General features: G+C 41.2%; 1 protein-coding gene across 1 annotated transcript in view; it reads right to left on the minus strand.

Annotated features, from left to right (window-relative positions):
- Positions 1-12,821: 12,821 nt before the first annotated feature.
- The window catches only part of slitrk6 (SLIT and NTRK-like family, member 6), a 33,936-nt gene continuing 26,781 nt past the window's right edge, over positions 12,822-19,976 (minus strand). The window contains exon 2 of the mRNA XM_080198137.1: positions 12,822-16,558. Within this exon, the coding sequence (XP_080054263.1) occupies positions 13,987-16,539 (2,553 nt within the window). The 5' untranslated portion in view covers positions 16,540-16,558 and the 3' untranslated portion in view covers positions 12,822-13,986. The remainder of the gene's footprint in view (positions 16,559-19,976) is intronic.

The following is a 19,976-nucleotide window of genomic DNA, read 5'->3' on the forward strand; positions in this document are numbered from 1 at the left end:
AGCATTGGTTTATCCAGTGCTCCCCATATAAATTTTGCCAGAACAGGGAATTGTGTCTGTGATGTTGACAGATTTAAATCAAGAGAAAAAGAAGGAAGATCCAGCCTTTCTGTTGGACAATTCATGCTATGTTTTTGCTGACAGTGCTGGTTGTCCTCTGTCAGTGAAATAGCCATGTTCGTGGCAGATTGGTTCATAAATTGGGGTGATTTGACACCTGGAGTTCAGCACAGACTTTCCAGGGAGCACAGAAAGAGATAGAGAAACACAAGTGACAGAATGAGAAGCAAAACCTGACAAATCGTCTGCTTTTTATGAACAGTCGGTTGATATTGTTAGTCTGCACAAGTCGCTGAAAAAGGAAGGTTTTTAGTTTATTTATTAGTGTCACATAGCAATGAAGTTACTGTGAAAATCCCCTAGTTGTCACACTCCAGCGCCTGTTCAGGTACACTGAGAGAGAATTTAGCATGGTCAATGCACCTAACCACCATGTCCCCCAAAGCTTTTGAATATTCATCTTATGGTTTTTTGTAATGAGTCTTACAATTACTTGTGGGAAAGATGGTTGACTATCTGTTGCTGTGATACTAGGCTGCATTCAATTTGGATTTATGCAATGAACAAAGACCATTATAATGTTGCCTGGCCTGCAAAGCATTCTCTACTTAGATCAATCATTGCCAAACTTCCTGTAATACCGGAATCGTTGTCAGATGGTATGCTTAACTCTTATACATTTAGATTCCTCGGAATGATTAATTGATACTAACAAATTGGGCTGGGTTTGCAAAGGTCTCTAAAATATCCCTGAGATATTCCATTTAAGTGAATGCTATTTAATGGAATTGGAGGGAAGGCAGTGCAAGGTGTGTGTTGTTCTATTGCCCTCACTACTGTGTTGGGAAGTACAAAGAACAAAGAACAATAAATAAAATAAACAGTAAATAAAGTTATAAAAGCAAAGTATTACCAATGCTGAAATTCTGAAATAAAGTTAGGTTAATAATGACTGCTCGCAGTTGAGCATGTGTTAGTCATAGACTCTATCGCGCAGAAAGAAGCCCTTCAGCCCATTGTGATCACGCCAGCCATCAAATATCAAACTGTTCTAACTCCATTTTCCAGCACTTGATCCATAGCCTTTACAGTATGGAGTTTCAAGAGTTCAAGTAAATAGTTCTTAAATGTTGTGAGGATTCCCACTTCTAACAGCCTTTCAGACACTGAGTTCCAGATCCCCTTCACCCACTGGGTGAAAAAGTATTACCTCAAATGCCCTCTAAATGCCTTGCTTCTTACCTTAAATCTATGCCCCTTGGTTAGTCTCCCTTCTTTCTTCCAATCCATCCAATCCATGTCCCTCATAATTTTGTACCTCGGTGAGGACCCTCACAGCCTTCTGTGCTCGAAGGAAAACAACACGTAACGGTATAACGGTACACCTAATGAGAGGATTAACCAGTCTCTCTTCATAGCTGACATACTCCAGCCCAGGCAACATCCTGGTGAATCTTCTCTGCACTCTTTCTAATGTGATCACATCATCTCGAGAGTGTGGTGACCAGAACTGCACACAATACTCTCGCTGTGGCCTAATAAGCATTTTATACAACTCCACCATAACCTTCCTACTTTTATATTCTATGTTTCAGGTAGTAAAGGCAGGTATCCCATATGCCTTCTTATATACCATCATATCTGCCTGTCCTGTTGCCTTCAGGGATCTTTTGCAATGCACCCCAATGTCCTTCTGTCCCTCTGAACTTTCCAGTGTCCTGCTGATCATCATATATCCACTTGCCTTGTTAGTCCTCCCAAAATGCATCACCTCACACTTTTCAGCATTAAATTCCATTTGCCACTGTTCTGCCCACCTGACCAGCCTATCTGTATCACCCTGTAATGTAAAGCTTTTTTCTCACTATCTACCACACTACTATTTATTTTGCCAGCTCACTGACCATATCAAACCCCCACCCCTCCCCTACATTCCCATCTGGATCACTAATGTACACTACAAACAGCAAGCGATCCAATCCCAATCCTTGTAATAAACCACTGGACACAGTTTTCTAGACAGAGAAGCAACCTCTGACCTTCTCCCTCTGCCACCTACCACAAAGCCAACTTTGTACTTAATTTACCAAATTGCCCTGGATCCTATAGGCCCTTACCTTCTTGATCAGTCTCCCATGTGTGATCATGTCAAAAACATTACTAAAATCCATATAGACCACATCAAGTGCACTGCCTTTACCTACGCAACTAGTCATTTCCTCAAAAAATATAATCAAATTCGTTAGACATGTTCTCCTCCTGACAAAACTGTGATGATTCTTCTTGATTTATCTGTGCCTCCCTAAGAGGAAATTAACTTTGTCCCTCAGAATTTTTTTTCAATAAGTTTCCTACCACTGATGTTAGACTCACTGGCCTGTAATTACCTGGTTTTCCTCTTCTTGAATATTGGCATCACATTAGCTGCCTTCAAAAACACTGGCCTATGGCCGGAGAGGATTTGAAAATTAACATGCAACCTCCTCCCTTGCCTCACACAGCAGCCTCAGATACATCTCATCTGGGCCTGGGGATTTATCAGCTTTTAATTCCGCTGAAACTGCTAACACCTCCTCTTTCTCAATGCTAATCTGTCCAATTGTATCACAGTGCCCCTCCTTGCTTTCTATACCCCTCCATCATTCTTCTGCATAGTCAACACAGAAGTAAAATACTCATTCCATACCTCACCTATATGTTTCCAATCCACATAGGTTGCCATTTTGATCCCTAATGGACCCTATTCTTTCCCTGTTTGACCCTCTTGTCTTTAATATACTTATAAAACACCTTGGGATTTTGCTTTATTTTGCCCAATACTATTTCTTCATGTCCCCTCTTTCCTAATTTCTTTGTTAAGTAACACCCTGCACTTCCTGTACTCTTTCATTGCTCTCAGTGTTTTGGGAAATACAAACAAAAATGTTAGAAGCAGATCTGGCTGTTGACTGGCCAATTGTCAGGGAAAAGATTAAGGGACACTTTGGAATTGGGATCCATATACGTGTGCAAGTGTTGCGATGAAACTGTTGGAGGATGTGGGGGAGCCGGGGTGGGGAGGGAGGGGGAGGGAGCGGAGGTGGTGGAGGGAGTGACGTTGTGGAGAGTGGGATGGAAAATCCCATAATCCCACCTTAAGTTCTGGTGGCATGCATGGAAAATATTTGCAGTTGAAGAATGGGAGATGCTTTTCAGTGGTTATACCAACCACCAGCTGATAATGCAACAAGCAAGAACAGGCAGGCTTTAAAAGCACCTACTGGTTAAACAAGGAGGCTCTGCAATCACAACTATAACATTCCTGCCCAACTCCATTGCTGTCAGCATAAGGCTTAAGAGCATAAAAGTGACAGGGCTATTTTTCAAATGGTAGATTTCACCTGAACGTGTTTCACAACACATTGGTTTCACGTTATTTATTTAACTTTAATGCGTCATCATTATTCATTGAGACTAGCTTAGTCGGGGAGCTAAATGTACCAGCACACCTCGTGATTGGCACGCATCAATGTTGTGGAGATGCCAGCGTTGGACGGGAGGATAAACACAGTAAGAAGTCTCACAACACCAGGTTAAAGTCCAACAGGTTTATTTGGTAGTAAACGCCACTAGCTTTCGGGGGGGTTGCCCTTTTGTCACTCACCTGACAACGGGGCAAACCCTGAAAGCTCATGGTGTTTACTACCAAATAAAGCTGTTGGACTTTAACCTGGTGTTGTGAGACTTCTTAGTATGCATCAATGATTACAGAAGAGATGGGGCAATTCTGTTATTGTTGAAGCAACACATTTCTATGTTCATTCTTTCTTGAATGTTCATGTCCATGTCTGGTGTTGTCTTCACCGCTCTGTGGCTCAGGGCTGAGCTTGCTCTCCTTTCTTTGCAATATAAATGATATTGTCCATAATTATTCTCAGCTGGGAGACTTGGGCTGGTATTGATGAATTCAAAGCCCGGTAATACTCTACCAGCCAACATTTTGAGATGGGTCCACGTGTGGGCAATACTGACGCCTCCCTTTAGCCCTCTCATTTTCTTACATTCACTGATTGACCACACCACCCCAACTGCACCCAGGATGCCAAGTCCTTCCCACTTCACTTCTCCATGGACCTGAACACATCCCAACATCCCACTGACTTCCTTATGGATTGCAAGCCTCCATGTGAACTGCCATTCTTCTGTGCCCCTGCCTTGTGCCATGGTGTTCAGCAAAGGAAGCTGCTCACTTCAGACACAGTTATACAAAGTGGGCTGGTGAATGTCACCTTTGAATCATTGTAAACAAATGATAATTGTGCATCATTGTTTTTATTCCATGGTTAGGAATCCATTAGAAGCTGGCTCATGCTAATGAGTATTCATGGCATCCACATGTACGACAAGTGTGAGTCCACCACAGACTAACGTAACATTCAACAAACAACACAAACACACTGCTGACTTCAGCTTTGCATCTCAGCTGACATTTTGCGCCCTGCCCAATTAAGTCACCCTTCTTTGCATTTTTCCCTCTCTTGTGGGCTTCAGATAAATCATTCCCTCCATTTTTCTCTCTCCACAGATGCCACAGAGACCTGATGAGTATTTCCAAAACTTTATTTCAGATTTCAGTATCTGCAATATTTTGCTTTAACTTAAATGCTTATGGGAAGTGTATCATTAATGGTAATCTTACCATTGTTATGGTTCAGGTCAGGAATTCCAAAGTGTGCTTTGGAGCCCACCTGGATCATAAGTTTTGCATCCTGAATTTGGCTAAGATAAGCATGAGGTGTTTCACTTCAGGTATGATTCAAGTGACCCATTTGTGATCTTTTAGGAAACAAAGTTTATTTAAGGATATAGTTAACATGTGCAGTAAGAAAATTAGCAAGAACTTTAGTCAATTACAAACAATCATGATAACGTATAACCCTTAACAAAGATATATACAATGTTCCAGTCAGCCCAATCCCATACACACGATGGGTTGTACGAGGGCTGCTCTTGGTTGTTTCGAGAATAGCCTAGTACTTCATGTTGTTACTGTATGCTTAAACTGGACCAGATGCTGGGCAACACGACAGCTCAGTGACTATCACTGTTTGCTGTGCAGATACATGGATTTGGGCCAGTGTCTGTGGGAGTTTGCGCATTCTCCCTGTGCTTGCGTGGGTTTTCTCCGGGTGCTCCGGTTTCCTCCCACACCCCAAAGATGTGCTATTAGGCTGGTTGGTGTCACAAATTTGTCCCTAAATTAGTCTTCCCTCAATATGGAATGCCATAGCATAGACAAGGGGGGACTCATAATGTTAAAATAGCGGCACGGGCTCATTGGGCCGAAGGACCTGTTTCCCGGGCTGTTTTGTTCTTTGGGTGCAAAGGATCAAGTAGGCAGTGTTGCAAAGATGCACAGCAGTTTACAAGAGGCAGAAACAGCGGATTGTGTGCAGCAAATGGCAAGGAGGAATAAGCCTTCCAGCAAAATTAATGAAGCATGAAGCTGGATCCAACTGATGAAGTATGATGCTGTCTAAAACATCAAGTAGTTGCTGCCACAAAGGAATTCAGTATTAGTGAAGAGCAGATGTAAGAATGAAAGAAGGAAGAATCCACCCTGAATATGCCTAAGACCAAATGCATAATGAGGGTGCAAGAAAGTCACTACTCTGATCTTGAAAAGCTTGTATCAGAATGAATCCTCAGAAATCATCAGAAGTTACACTGCCACCAGAAATGCAATGCGTATGTACACATTTAGCTGGGCCAAGCAATGTACATCCAGCAAAGATTTCAGAGAAACAATTAGCTGGTGTAATGGCTTTACAGATTGAAAATATATCATGTTGTTGCAGAAGAATAAGATCACCCAGAGTTACCAAAAGATCTCAATGTCAAAAAAATTAGTTTCCAGTGTTTTATTATCAGACAACAGCAGAAATATAAGTACCCATTTTGTCACATAGGCAACATTGATGAAAGGCAGGTGTATTTCAATGTGCCAGAAATGGAACTGTGGAATGAAAATATTCAAAAACAGAACTAGTGAAAACCACAGTTCAAGAGAAGACATAAACTCATGGTGGTACAAGCCTGCACAGTGGACAGAATGGAATTAGAACCTATGGTAGCTATTACATGTAAATCCCATGCTGGAAAACATGTTTCCTGCAGAACTTTTTGTGCATGTCCATGACAATAATTGTAGGGATAAGGATGGCATAAAGTTGTGGATCAATGGTGTGTGGAGTTGATGTCCTGGTGACCTACATGAAGAATTATGTAGGCCACCAGTGTGGAAGAAACGTGTTAGAATTTCATGCAATCTTGGAGATCAAAAGGCACTTGGGAGTAAATAACATTCGAATTGCAGTCTTATCAGCATGACTGACATTCATAGTTCAAACTTTGGGTGTGTGGCTAAGCAAGGATTGTGTTCGTGCCAAATGTGATGGGCATATGGTTGATGGAGAGAAACTTTTGCAAACAAGTAAATGAACTATCCCATTTGATGTTTTTATTGAATCCTTTGATTCAACCTGCTGGATAGGTCTGTCAGCAATGTAGCTATGAGATTGGTGTGTAGGACTACGATATTTAGAAACCACACTGTAGATAACACACAAGGTACTTATCACTGCAGAATAATTAGGTAAGAGCTGCTCACAAATATTTTTAGCATTGACTTTTTCTAAACAAAGACATGAGTGCAAAATGGAAATGAAGAACATTCAAATCATCCATATTTATGCAGATACTAAGAATGATAAAAATCTAACCATGCATCTGGCTCATTGTGCTAAGCCTGATGCTTGTTCAACATCAGAGGTAAGAATCATATAATTCCTACAGTGCAGAAGAAAGCCATTTGACCTATCAAGGCTAAGTTTAAGTTTAAGTTTTAAGTTTATTTAATAATGTCACAAGTAGGCTCACGTTAACAATGTAATGAGGTTACTATGAAAGTCCCCTAACTGCCACAGTTTGGAGTCTGTTTGGGTACACAGAGGGAGAATTTAGCATAGCCAATGCACCTCACCAATACGTCTTTCAGACTGTGGGAGGAAACCGGAGCACATGGAGGAAACCCATGCATACATGGGGAGAATGTGTAAACTCCACACAGACAGGAGTCGGGAATCAAACCCAGCTCCCTGCACCAACAACAATCCCACCCAGGCCCTATATCATAACCACACATATTTACTCTGCGAGTTCCCCTGACATCAAGGGGCATTTTAGCATGGCCAATCAACCTAACCCACACATTTTTGAAGATCTAACCAAATTGTATTTCTTATTATTTTTAATGTATATTTTTCTCCTTTGAGTAGTTCTGCTTCTGTTTTAGTTGTGTCGACATCACAGACTAACATCCAGATTTCGCCAGCATTGATATCAGTAGCGTTGGCTAAACCACAATACTAATCTGAAGATGGTTGTCCTGATAATGCAACTTATAAACAGAAATAATATAAAGATATGAGTCTTGAAGATTTCAAGTTATGGGACTGTAACTATTACGTCTGTCAGCTTCTTGCACTGTGGAACTGTCCTTGAGAAGAAAAGTTGTTGATATACTGTCTTGGAAATAAATGGTCTTCGTAGTTTATGTAGATGGACACCTCCATGTTTTGTCAGTGCTTTGGAGGCACCTGATACTTGTTTCTGTAAATTCCCACCAGTCCACTCCAAAATGGGTACTTACTTTCTGCCGCTGCCTGATGCATTTCATACCAATATAAAGGATTAACATGATTGTTTCCTCCCCACCCCTGTCCGCCTCTAAGTGTTCTGCGAATGCACAGTTAACCTGGCTTCTTATGATACCATTGAGTGTGTACACCACTTCAGAGGGCAGTTATCAATCACATAAGTTTGAGGCCAGAGTCACATATCGGCCAGACGAGCAAGAATATTTCCCTAAAAGGATATTAGTGAACCAGTAGGATTTAAATTAAAATACATGACCCAATTTCATGAAAATTGCCTTATCTCCAGATTTTTGAAAATGCTGAATCCAACTGAAAGATTTTGCACCTCTAGATCTTTTTTTCTCCATTGACACTTGTCTTTGTTATGTTATATTTCCATTCCCTGTTTTTTTTCTGAAATATACACTCATCCTATTCTCATTGACAGGACAGCGTTATTGTTGACAAAGCCAGCATGAATTGACCATTCTTATTTACTCTTGAGAATGCAGTGATGGGAGTTCTTCTTGCATTACTTTAGCTCATGTGGTAAATGTTCAACCCACAATCCATCAGGTAGGAAGTTTGAGGATTATAACTCAGCTATGATCGAATGGAGATAAAAAATCAAGTCGGGGGGGGGGGTGAGTGACCTGGAGAGGATGATGGTGTTCCCATGCACCCATTGCCCTGTGCTTCTCGATGGTGGAACTCACTGGCTTTGGAGGTTGAAGCCGATTAGTCAAAATCCTGAAAGACGTGCTGGTTAGGTGCATTGACCATGCTAAATTCTCCCTCAAAGTACCTGAACAGGCACCAGAATGTGGCGACTAGTGGATTTTCCCAGTAACTTTACTGCAGTGTTAATGTAGGCCTACTTGTGATACTAATAAATAAACTTAAAACATCTATATTTATAATCATTCTCTTGACTTACTTATTCCTTGTCATTTTATCCGGATCCAAGCCTAATATAGTCATCAGCACTTAAACTCCTCTCTATGTCCTGTATCACCAATAGCTTAGACTTACTAGAGGCGAAAGCACAGTATTATACGAGCAGATGAGCAGGAATTCTCAATATTGATTCTGAACCTTATGATATTGCAAATGTCCAGCTGGCCACCACTTTCTTTGCTCCTGATGAATCAAAATTATTCTTTGGGACACCCTTGAGAGAAAGCACTGAGGGAAGCATAAATATAACATGTGTTGTGTAGGTGATTACAATGTCCACCATCAAGAGCAGCTTAGTAAAATTGACTAAGCTGAGGCATTATTAAATTATATCTTCACAAGTGATGAAGGAGCCAACATGAAGGAATCTCATTCTCACCAATTCATCTGTTGGAGGCAAGTCTGATGATGGTAGTATTTGTATCTCCTCTGTTGTGCATTAGGATTGTCTATAGACCTAGTAAAGAAGAGATGGCATTCAGGAGATACCGTGGGCCATCAACATCATAATTTCATACTGCATTAATTTGTAGCCTTACAAGCCAATGTATCCCTTACCATAATAGCTCTATCAAACCGGGAGACCAATGTTAGGTGGAGAATGTAGAAGGGTGAATCTTTAGTTTTACGTTTCTGGTGTTTCTTACGTATTTTCCCATATCTCTTATGATCTGACTATTTCTTTGAGATTTGTGTACTTTCTTATCACAAATTGTCTGCCATGTTTGCCTATACCACAACAATTCCTGACCTTCAACGGTAATTTATTTGTTATAAGGTACTTTTAAATAGACTGAAAGGATGAAATCTGTTGCAAACACAACACTCTATTTCTTGGACTTTGTATTTGACTGAACCTCCTTATTCATTCATAGAACGGTGACCTTTGCTGGAACTGTTTTCATTCTTGGTTACAATGTTTTCTGTACATATCCTATGGAATTCAATTTAAACACATACCACACTTGCTGTTTCATGTCTAGATTTTGCCGTTCAGTTCTTCTGGACTTGATCCTTTTGCTTTTGGTATAATTCATTATCTTTCATTTCATTTTAACACTTCCGTTATTTTATTTGAGACAATGATAATGCCTTTCACAATTTGACCTCAGTAACAGGCACCAAGCAATTAAAAGGGAGCTTTTCATTCCCTGCATACACATCACAATGAACAGAAAATAATTTCTCATACACTTCTGGAATAATCCTGAGCACCAAAGTATAAATCTCCCTCAAGCATTTATAAATTAAGACTATACACAATATGATACATGTTGACTTGAGCTGTTTCTTAGATCCTGGTTTTGAGGACTAATCATGTGTCACTTGTTTTCCTCACAACAAGAATAACTTTAACACCCTTGATCCAGTGTACACAGGCTCTCTGAGGCAGGAAAATGTCTTTGGGACACTTACTACACAATGAAGCTGCAGTTATCATCATCTTAAGTACTGTTATAGGCAGGAGGAATGGTTAACTTCAACTGCAGTAACTTCTCTTACCACATGACTGTAAACACAGAGGTAGTATTGTTTCCCAGTTTATATGCAGTGGCATATGTCCCAACATCTCTGTTCTGGTGTGACTTAATTTTCTAATAGCAATCTCTTAGAAAAGTTGGGATAGGATGAACTCAATGGGTTAGTTGATTTCCACCGCACTCCAAAAGTGAGAGGTGGTCAGAACATTGACTCTGCACTCAGACAGTAAAGAGATGGATAGGGAAAAGGAAGATTTATGGCACAGAGAAAATAAACACTGATTCACCTGGGTTCCAAAATCAAGAAGCAAAGTCTAATAGGATGTTATGACGCTGAGCTTGGTGGATTAGAAACTGATGCTGTACAATTCACTGTTCCAGTTGTATTCACTTCAAAGAGATATGCAGAGATGCATCAGTCTTGCAGGCAATGGTACAGAATTTACAGCAGAATCAGTGTAGATGGAACCAACCCAGGCAGAGCTCCACTTCCGAAAGGCCATCAGTTAGATGATAAACAGCATACAAGGTTTGTAGGTCAGCAAGGCAATATCACTTGTTCAACAAGCCCATGTCACAAGATTCCCACCTGTCCACACTGTCTTTGACAAAGCGTCTGTGTCCCTCACCTAAGTCCTCAGATTGTTAACCATGAAGAATTGAAAGAAAGGTTGCAAGGATTTTTGTCTTAGCAGACGACAGACAGCTATCGGCCAAAAGCAACTTACTGCAGATGTTGGAATCTGAAACCAAAAGAGAAAATGCAGGAACATCTCAGCAGGTCTGGCAGGTCAGCCAATCTGGGCTTTGAAATATAGATGGCCCTTGTGCAGCTCTCTTTGAATTTGTCCACACGGGGTCATTAGTGACTCCCCAAAGATGACGGGGTGCAAATTTCCTTGATACTGCTAGGCAGCTCCATCTGTTCAGGGGGGTCACATACAGACATAAATTCAGCCATTTTAAGGATTTTTGTTCAGTTTATAAATTTCACAAGCAGTCATGAGAATATTTGCATATATTTTATTAGAAAGTATACAGTGTGAGGCCTTACACCCCCACAACACGATTCTTAGCTGGGAGGTAGGAGTGACCTCCTGTTTCACTTCGGCTCACTCCTGGGTCATTACTTGAAACTTGCCTTTCACTGGCAGCATGTAAATGAGGTCTAGCCCTCCAAATAGCTTGGACACTTCCACAGTAAGAATAATGAAAGAGTAGGTGGTTACCTGTTCTCCACTTTTACCTATGATGAGCCCGAATATGTTTCATTAATCAGAAGGTATTCTATTCTAGTAATGTGAAATATGTTTACAAAGGCAAAACTAGGAAATTTGTTTGTTAGAACATTTCTTTATCAACAAAGATCTGTATGTCAGTAAATGTCTCCTTGCAGTATTTTGAAACTCAGTGAACCATGGAATATGCAGTATCCTATTCATAATGATATTCTCTATTTACACTTGGAACAGGAGCACACAAATATGATGACAAGATACTTGAGATGTGTTAACCGAGTGATAGCTGATAGTAATCTTGAAATTCTTTTCTTAGACTTCTTCCTCTTGCGCAATACCTTTCCCTTGTAATGTTCTTCAAGTATAGCTTGCACCTCATATTGCAGATGCATTTGTACTAATGTGATTTGGCCTTTGCGGTAGCAGGACCCTTTAAGGGACTGTTATCCTGAGGGACACTTAATCGGGTCGAACCCCATGGATTGTCAAGGCGGGAAACTGAGCCAATCAGGAGTGAGGGCGTGCACTCCGGGTTAAGGAGTTCCTACAGTTGGTGCCTGGGAGGAGAGTTATTCAGTCGCACAGTTAGAATCATAGAATCATTGAATCCCTACAGTGCAGAAGGAGGCCAATCGACTCATTGAGCCTGCACCAACAACAACCTCACCCACGTCCCATCCTTGTAACTCCCTTACTTAGGTTCAGGGGACTAGCAAAGTAAATGCCATTACTAGGTATTTACCATGCTAGTTTCTTTGACCCTAAGGGGCAATTTTGCAAAGCCAATCAACCAAATCTGCCCATCTTTGAAGTGATTCAGTCTGACCTTTTCTGTATGCACATATTTATTGTTGCCAATAAAACTTTTGTTATTTCAAACCACATTGCGTCACCCTCAGTTTATTACAACCTTTATATGCAGTGGACAGTGAAATTGACTCATACTCATTTAACAGCTTCACTCAGTTGTTGGCACTGTTAGTAACTACACCTATTGACACTGTCTGCTTCCCATGAATTATAATGCAAACAATTGATTGCAGCTGCTTAAATACCTAGTATTTTCCAAGATCAGTGGAGCAAGCACTGAAATGAATGCCCTGAAATGGGTGGCTATCTATGATACCTGTGGCAGCACATGCGGTTGAGACTATCCAACAAAAACATGTTTCATGTTAACTGGCATTCTCCTCTCCTCTCATTCTGATTAGCGTAACTGAGCCAGAATTATAATGAAAATCCTGCTTGCCCAGGTAAAAATGGTCTCTCTCTCATAAAAGTTGCATCAATTGAGCAGATGCAGTGCTAGGAGAACTCCTGGTATAGCCTATGCAGACACAAACAGCAGGAATAAGACTGGATCCTTGCCAGAAGAAAGGCAGAAGGGAAAGACACAAAGAAAGGCGAGCTTATTTAATCCAGACTTTATTTCAACTAAAAGTTCAGTGCGCGTATTTCATTTTTTTTTACAAGAAAGGCACCCCTGATTTATTTGCAAAACTGTACAGAATAAATAGCTTACAGGAATCTTACATTTTTGTAACTGAAAAAATAGCTTGCAGAGTTCTATACTGTATTTGAAACAAATTATATCCTTCAGCATTTTGGTCTTTGTGTGCTTTTTTTTTACCCTACATGTGTCAGCTTTTAAACAAGAGTGATTTAAAGATTTACAAATAAAAATCGCTTAAAAAAAAAGCAGTGAAGGGAGTCCCAGGCTTAGAGGAACTGGGAATGCCGAGTGTTATAACTGACACAAAAAGAGAAACACCACAAAGAGATCATGACGCAGTCTAAATACAGTGCGCAGCCACCTCTGTGTCTGCTTCTTACAGTAGTTATTTCAGACTTGCGGGTTTGCAAGCACTGGCTTTCATGTCTTTCATGTAAATTCTTTCATGTAAAACAAAATCCAGCAGCATCAAACGAGTGGATTGTCAGAAGTCATGTAACACACCCCCAGATCAGACAATAAAATCATGACAGAAAACTGTAAGAGTATACATGTTAACTAAAATAAAAAAAAAGCAAGGTCACTCGTTTACATTGACCAAGTAAGTCAGATTTTGCTTTGTTACATGCAATTATTACTGTTGTTTTGGGGATCACGTTCCACGATTTCATCCATTTTTCCATGAAAACCACAGACCAGTAGCCTTGAAAATAAGGCTCCCAGTCAATGTGCATACTAGCAGTAATCGCACCTTCAGGTGCCCTCCTTTAACCACCATTGGTTCACATGACAACATTTTTAGTTACATTAATAGGATTGTCTTTACGACTACAAAATGATCGTCCTGACGCTTTATAAAGCTTTGTGCTTGACTACTGCACAGTCTTGTTTTACTGTGAAACAAAAATGCTGTTGGCAGTTACTGTACCTGTATCTGCATTCTTAATGGCTGTTCCCAATGGTTTGTCTGTCGATCCCTGAGTTTAATAAGGATTACTGCTGTATTGTGTGTAGAAAAAAAAGAGGATCATCTGAAAAGGCACTAATGTCTTAGTATAGCAAATGAGCTCATTTATCACAATGTAACAGCCAAGGTAAAAACATTAATGTCCTTCCAGAAGTCATGGTTGGTTCAATGCTGTCTGTTGTTCCAGTACCTCTAGGTAGTCAGGCTCAGTTTGTAGCTTTGCTTTCAGCTCAAAATACTCATTTTTTGTCTCTTCTACTACAACCTTTTTAGGTCTTGAATACATGATCGCTTCCATCAGTTTCAGCTCTTCATGCCGAGATGGATAGCGAACATCAAGTTCTGATTGCAGTGGTGGGATATTTTTCTTCAGGTATTCAGTGATCCCAATTTGCTGCAGTTCCCTTTCTTTCTCAAGGATATTTCTGTACACTGAACCAGGATCCCGGAGGGGCATAAACTCTGGCGTCTGTTCTATCACGCTGAACTTGGAACCTGCGATCAGAGAATCCTTTTCCCTCATCATGTGACTCCTGTAAATCATTTTTGGTTCACTTCCATCTTTGCTTTCATTGTCCAACTCTACATCCCGAAGGTTGTAAGGACGGCTTCTGCACACTGGACCTATTGCATTAATTGCGTGCTGCTCATATATATTTCCATCTGGTCGTTCTTCAGTATGATGGGTCCTCTTATGTCCATATACACTATATTGAACGTGCAATGGGCTGCAATCTTGTACTGGAGTGGTTTTTTGTTTTCGCTTTGATCTCCTCCGGCGATGGAGGACAAGGACCACTATCCCAGCGGCACTGAATACAATCAATATGAAGACCACCAACATACTAAGAATCAAAACTGAAAGAGGCACTGTGTCCATGATCGAACTCAGGAGGCTAGAGGCTGTACTAGTGGCTGCCGTGGCCAGGCTGATATCATTGGGCTGGGTCGGTGCGGCCAGAGTATTTACCAATCCGGGACATATCAATTCATTGTTTAACATTTGCAAATCTTTCTTGGCAAACTTCTCGGGAGACTCGCACATAATCTCGCTCACAGTCACATTTTTGTTGAGCTTTTCCATCCATTGTTTCAAGCTGACCAAGTCACAAGTGCAATCCCATGGGTTGTCTTCGAGGTCAATTTGAACTAGGAATGCAAGTTGATCTATTACATTGCTTACAGGGAGATGCATAAAGTGGTTATGTTTAAGATTTAACCGTAAAAGTGGGACGCCAGAAAATATATGTGGAGGCAAACTATGAAGGAGGTTATTGTTCAAATATAAGACCTTGAGCTGGGGTAGGACACTGAAGGTCCCTGGTAATATCTCCTTGATTATATTGTGATCCAAATACAAGTATTGGAGGGAATGGAGTCCAGTGAGCATTTCTTTTGTCAATCGTACAATGCTGTTTCCGTTCAAATACATCTTGTGGAGATTGGTGAGGTTTGAAAAAGCACCATCCTCAATTACGGTTATTCGGTTATTTCCTAAATGGAGTAAATCCAGGGTGCCATAATCCAGGAGGTCGTATTTCATGACAGCTTGGATAATGTTATCAGTCAAATAAAGCTTAATTGGATTTGGTGGGCTGGGCACAAGGTCGGAGAGACTCTTAATATTTCTTAGTTGACATTTCATTATTTGTCCTACATTTGATTGCGTGCTGCAATGACAAGTTGTTTTGCAGGGTGATTTTTCAGGCTTTATTGGAGGAATTCTTCCATCATCTTGCCCATCGGGTTGTGGAATATAAGGACCCTTTTCAGGTTCTTTAGTAACTGTTTTAGTTGCACTATGAATGTTGGTGTGAGTATTATCAGTAACTGGCGTCACCACCAAAGGAATCGAATTGTTGGGTTCTTCAAAGTCAGTCCCAGATCCAGTTGGGCAAATCTCAGTAATGGGTATTTTGGTTAAAACTTTACCTTTCAGTCTGAATGGGTGTACACAAACCACGTCACCAATATTCGATTGAGGAGGCATATTTTCCAGCCAGGATCTGAGTGGCAATAAATCACAATCACATCTCCATAAGTTATCCTCCAGTTGAAGCTCCATTATCCTGCCAATATGCTCCAGCAGCCCGACGTAAGGAAGCGAATCTAAATGATTTCCTCGAAGGTCAAGGTGGGTCAGGGGCACAAAGCGGAAGATATTGGTTGGGAGAAAGGGGATCGCGTTGTCGTTGAGGATCAGCACTTTTAGCCGGTGAAGTTTGCTGAATGCGCCAGGCTCAATAATGTGGATTAAATTATTATCTGCTTGAAGGAATTCCAAATTGTCCAGCCCTCGAAATACACCCTCTTGCAGTACTACCAAATAGTTGCCATTTATATGCAGCCGCTTCAGAGAACTAAGGCCAGTGAAGACCCCAGGTTCTAAAGTTTCCAAGTTATTTTTGCCCAGGTGGAGCGACAGAGCATTCTTGAATTTGATAAAGCCATTGCGATGTAGTCTGGTGACAAAGTTTTCTTGCAGGTTAAGATTATAGGTACACATCTGAGGCGGTTTAATTTGGGCTATTTCAGTAATGTCCCTGTTTTGACAGTTTATATGCAACAAACCGTCTCTTTCCTCACATGAGCAAAGACTATCGCAGACTTGCTTATCAGAAGGATCTGTCTTCTGGGAATCGATTAGAACTAAGACTGTACTTAGAAGGAGGATCCAGGTCAACATTTTCTTAGAATTAAAGTCCATCAAAGCTTCACGGTAGTATCTGAAGAAAAACACAATTTTTGATATATTATGACCACTGTATATTTAAAGGAACATAAAATATGTCACTTATTTCATGCTAAAAATAAAATCTGAATTAAGGGACTTAAGTTATGACAAACAGAATCACGTTTCTGATGGTGTTTGCATTGCAAATTAAATGGTTATGCCAAACAGGCACTCACGTGAAGTGTAATCCTGGAGTCAACAGTCGACTGATTCAACACAAAGAAACACTGGTGTTGTAGACTCACACTGCTTTTGCTTACTATCAGATGGAATGTAACTCTAGTGCATTATCACCCTTTTAAAAAAAAATCAATCAACGTACTTTCTAAATGATGAACAGCTAGAAGAGAATAGGAGTCCATGTGACCAGCGGTTGCCTCAGGGATCCGTGCTGGGCCCACTGTTATTTGTCATTTATATTAATGATTTGGATGAGAATATAGGGGGCATGGTTAGTAAGTTTGCAGATGACACCAAGATTGGTGGCATAGTGGACAGTGAAGAAAGTTATGTCCAATTGCAACGGGATCTTGAACAATTGGGCCAACGGGCTGACGAATGACAGATGGAGCTTAATTTAGACAAATGTGAAATGATGCATTTTGGTAGATTGAACCAGGACAGGACTTACTCAGTTAAGGGCAGGGTGTTGGGGAGAGTTATAGAACAAAGAGATAAGAACATAAGAAATAGGAGCAGGAGTAGGCCATCTAGCCCTTCGAGCCTGCCCCGCCATTCAATAAGATCATGGCTGATCTGTTGTGGCTCAGTTCCACTTTCCCGCCCTCTCCCCATAACCCTTAATCCCCTCTCTTATCAAGAACCCATCAACCCGCTTCTTAAAAATATTTAGCGAGGCAGCCTCCACCACTTCAACGGGCAGAGAATTCCAGAGATTCACCACCCTTTGAGTGAAGAAGTTCCTCCTCAACTCCGTTCTAAACCACCTCCCCTTTATCTTGAGGCTGTGCCCCCTAGTCCTACTGTCTTTTTTGAGCGGGAAGAGTCTCTCCACCTCTATCCTATCCATCCCATTCATCATCTTATACGTCTCAATGAGATCTCGGGGTCCTTGTGCATGAGTCGCAAAAACCCAGCTTGCAGGTGCAGCAGGTGGTCAGGAAGGCAAATGGGATGCTGGCCTTCATAGCGAGGGGGATTGAATATAAAAGTAGGGAGGTCTTGCTGCAGCTGTATAGGGCATTGGTGAGGCCGCAGCTGGAGTACTGTGTGCAGTTTTGGGCGCCGCACCTGCGCAAGGATATTTTGGCCCTGGAGGGAGTGCAGAGGAGGTTTACTAGGCTGATACCGGAGTTGAGGGGATTGAGCTATGAGGAGAGGCTGAATAAACTAGGCTTGTACTCGTTAGAGTTTAGAAGAATGAGGGGAGATCTCATTGAGACGTATAAGATCTAGGGGTACATGTTCATCGCTCCTTGAATGTGGAGTCACAGGTGGACAGAGTGGTGAAGAAGGCATTTGGTATGCTTGGTTTCATCGGTCAGAACATTGAATACTGGAGTTGGGACGACTTGTTGAAGTTATACAAGACATTGGTAAGGCCGCATTTGGAATACTATGTGAAATTCTGGCCACCCTATTATAGAAAGGAAATTATTAAACTAGAAAGAGTGCAGAAAAGATTTACCAGGATGCTACCAGGACTTGATGGATTGAGTTATAAGGAGTTGTAAGGAGGGGCTGGGACTTTTTTTCTCTGGAGCGTAGGTGGCTGAGGGGTGACCTTATAGAGGTCCATAAAACAATGAGGTGCATAGTCAAGGTAGATAGTCAATATCTTTTCCCAAAGGTAGGGGAGTCTCAAATTAGGTTTGTATTGCCTGGAATTTAGAACGTTAAGTAGTAATCTGATCAAAATTATCAGGATATTAAGGTGAACTGATTGGATATATAGGGAGAAAAACTATTTCCACTAATAGCACTCCAAGACTAGGGAACAGAGCTTCCAAATTAGAGGCAGATTTTTCAGAGATGAAGTTGGGAAACATAAAGGTCAGATTGGCAGATGGGAAGAAGGGTGCAAAGGTGGCATGAATTTGAGTACCATGCCACTTGTGCCATTTCTGGTATCTTCCCGGCTGCTCTGTGCTGCAAATGTATGAGTTGTGGGTGAATTGTCAGAAGGTCCATTCACCCATTGGTCACTGAAGGTCTTCCTCCCATTGCTGCACAATGTACACTGCTCGGGACTGTGGCTTGGCAAAGGGCAGAGATGCCTTCTTTATGGGCCCTTCTGTGCCCAGTGGAGGCCAGCCTCCAAGTTTTTCAAATCCCATTTTGCTCTTCCCCTTTTCCCATGTCCACCCCCCATCCCCCTTATCCCCTTAGAGCTGGCAGGCCCTGCCGAAAACTGCCACCAATTACTGTTAAGTCTGGCTCCATTGCTGATTGCCATTGGGCACTGGATGTAGTCCCAGCAGTGGCCCCCGGTCCTGAAGGACTTCTTCTTCAGATGAGGATGAAAGGCTTGCCTCAAGCCACTAAATGGCTGCAAGGTGAGCCAGCCCAGCATGGTTGGGTTCGCCCCTGACTTCTGTGTTGCCGTGAGGGAACCTTGCCCTGTATGTAAAATCCCAGCCTAGAAGGCGGTACAATCGTAAAACTCTTCCACAAAGTACAGTTAAAATTAGAATAATTTTTAATTTTAAATCTCGGATTGATAGCTTTCTGAACCTGAGGTATTAAGGAAGTGGGGTAAGGGTGGGTAAATGGGGTAAAGTCTCAGATCAGTTATTACCTTACTGAATGGTAGAGCTGGATAAAGAATTGCATGTTGTACAATCACAATTCCCTCTGTGAGTTCCATACAAACATAAAGGACAAAATAGTCCACCCCCGTTCCTATATTTCTACATTTATTGTCAAGATTGATATGCATTAGTATCATTTGAAACTTCTGTTTAGCCCATTAATTTTAAAGTTTATACAATATAGATGCTGCAGATTCACTGCCTAAACATTTAAAATGTCAATGCCTGGAGAGGGTCCACACGCTTACAAACAAACAGGCAACAGGGATCTCGCCTTAACAGAAGTTTCAGCAAGCAAACATGAACAGAGCACTTAGGCAACATGCAGCAGACTGGATATACCCTCAGCATCTGAACAGGCACTCTGTAAACACTAATATCCTAAATTTGAATTATTTAAGGGTTTTAATTTTCATCTTTGACTTTCCTCGTTCAGATCTTTGCACACTGGAGGCAAACGACTGAGCAATTCAAGTATGGGCCAGGACTTTCTAACCACTTACTGTAAATAGTCTGAGAATCATGGCTTAAGGCCTTTAAGTTTAAATGCCTTAAAGGGCTAAAACTGCTTAATGGATAAGAAGATTGCTTGTTGTTCATTTATAACTCCCTCAGTGAGGTCCATGAAAACATGAGGCT

This window comes from Carcharhinus amblyrhynchos, chromosome 10 (genome assembly GCF_965287045.1).
Source record: "Carcharhinus amblyrhynchos chromosome 10, sCarAmb.v2.hapA, whole genome shotgun sequence".
Classification (NCBI taxonomy): Eukaryota; Metazoa; Chordata; class Chondrichthyes; order Carcharhiniformes; family Carcharhinidae; genus Carcharhinus; species Carcharhinus amblyrhynchos.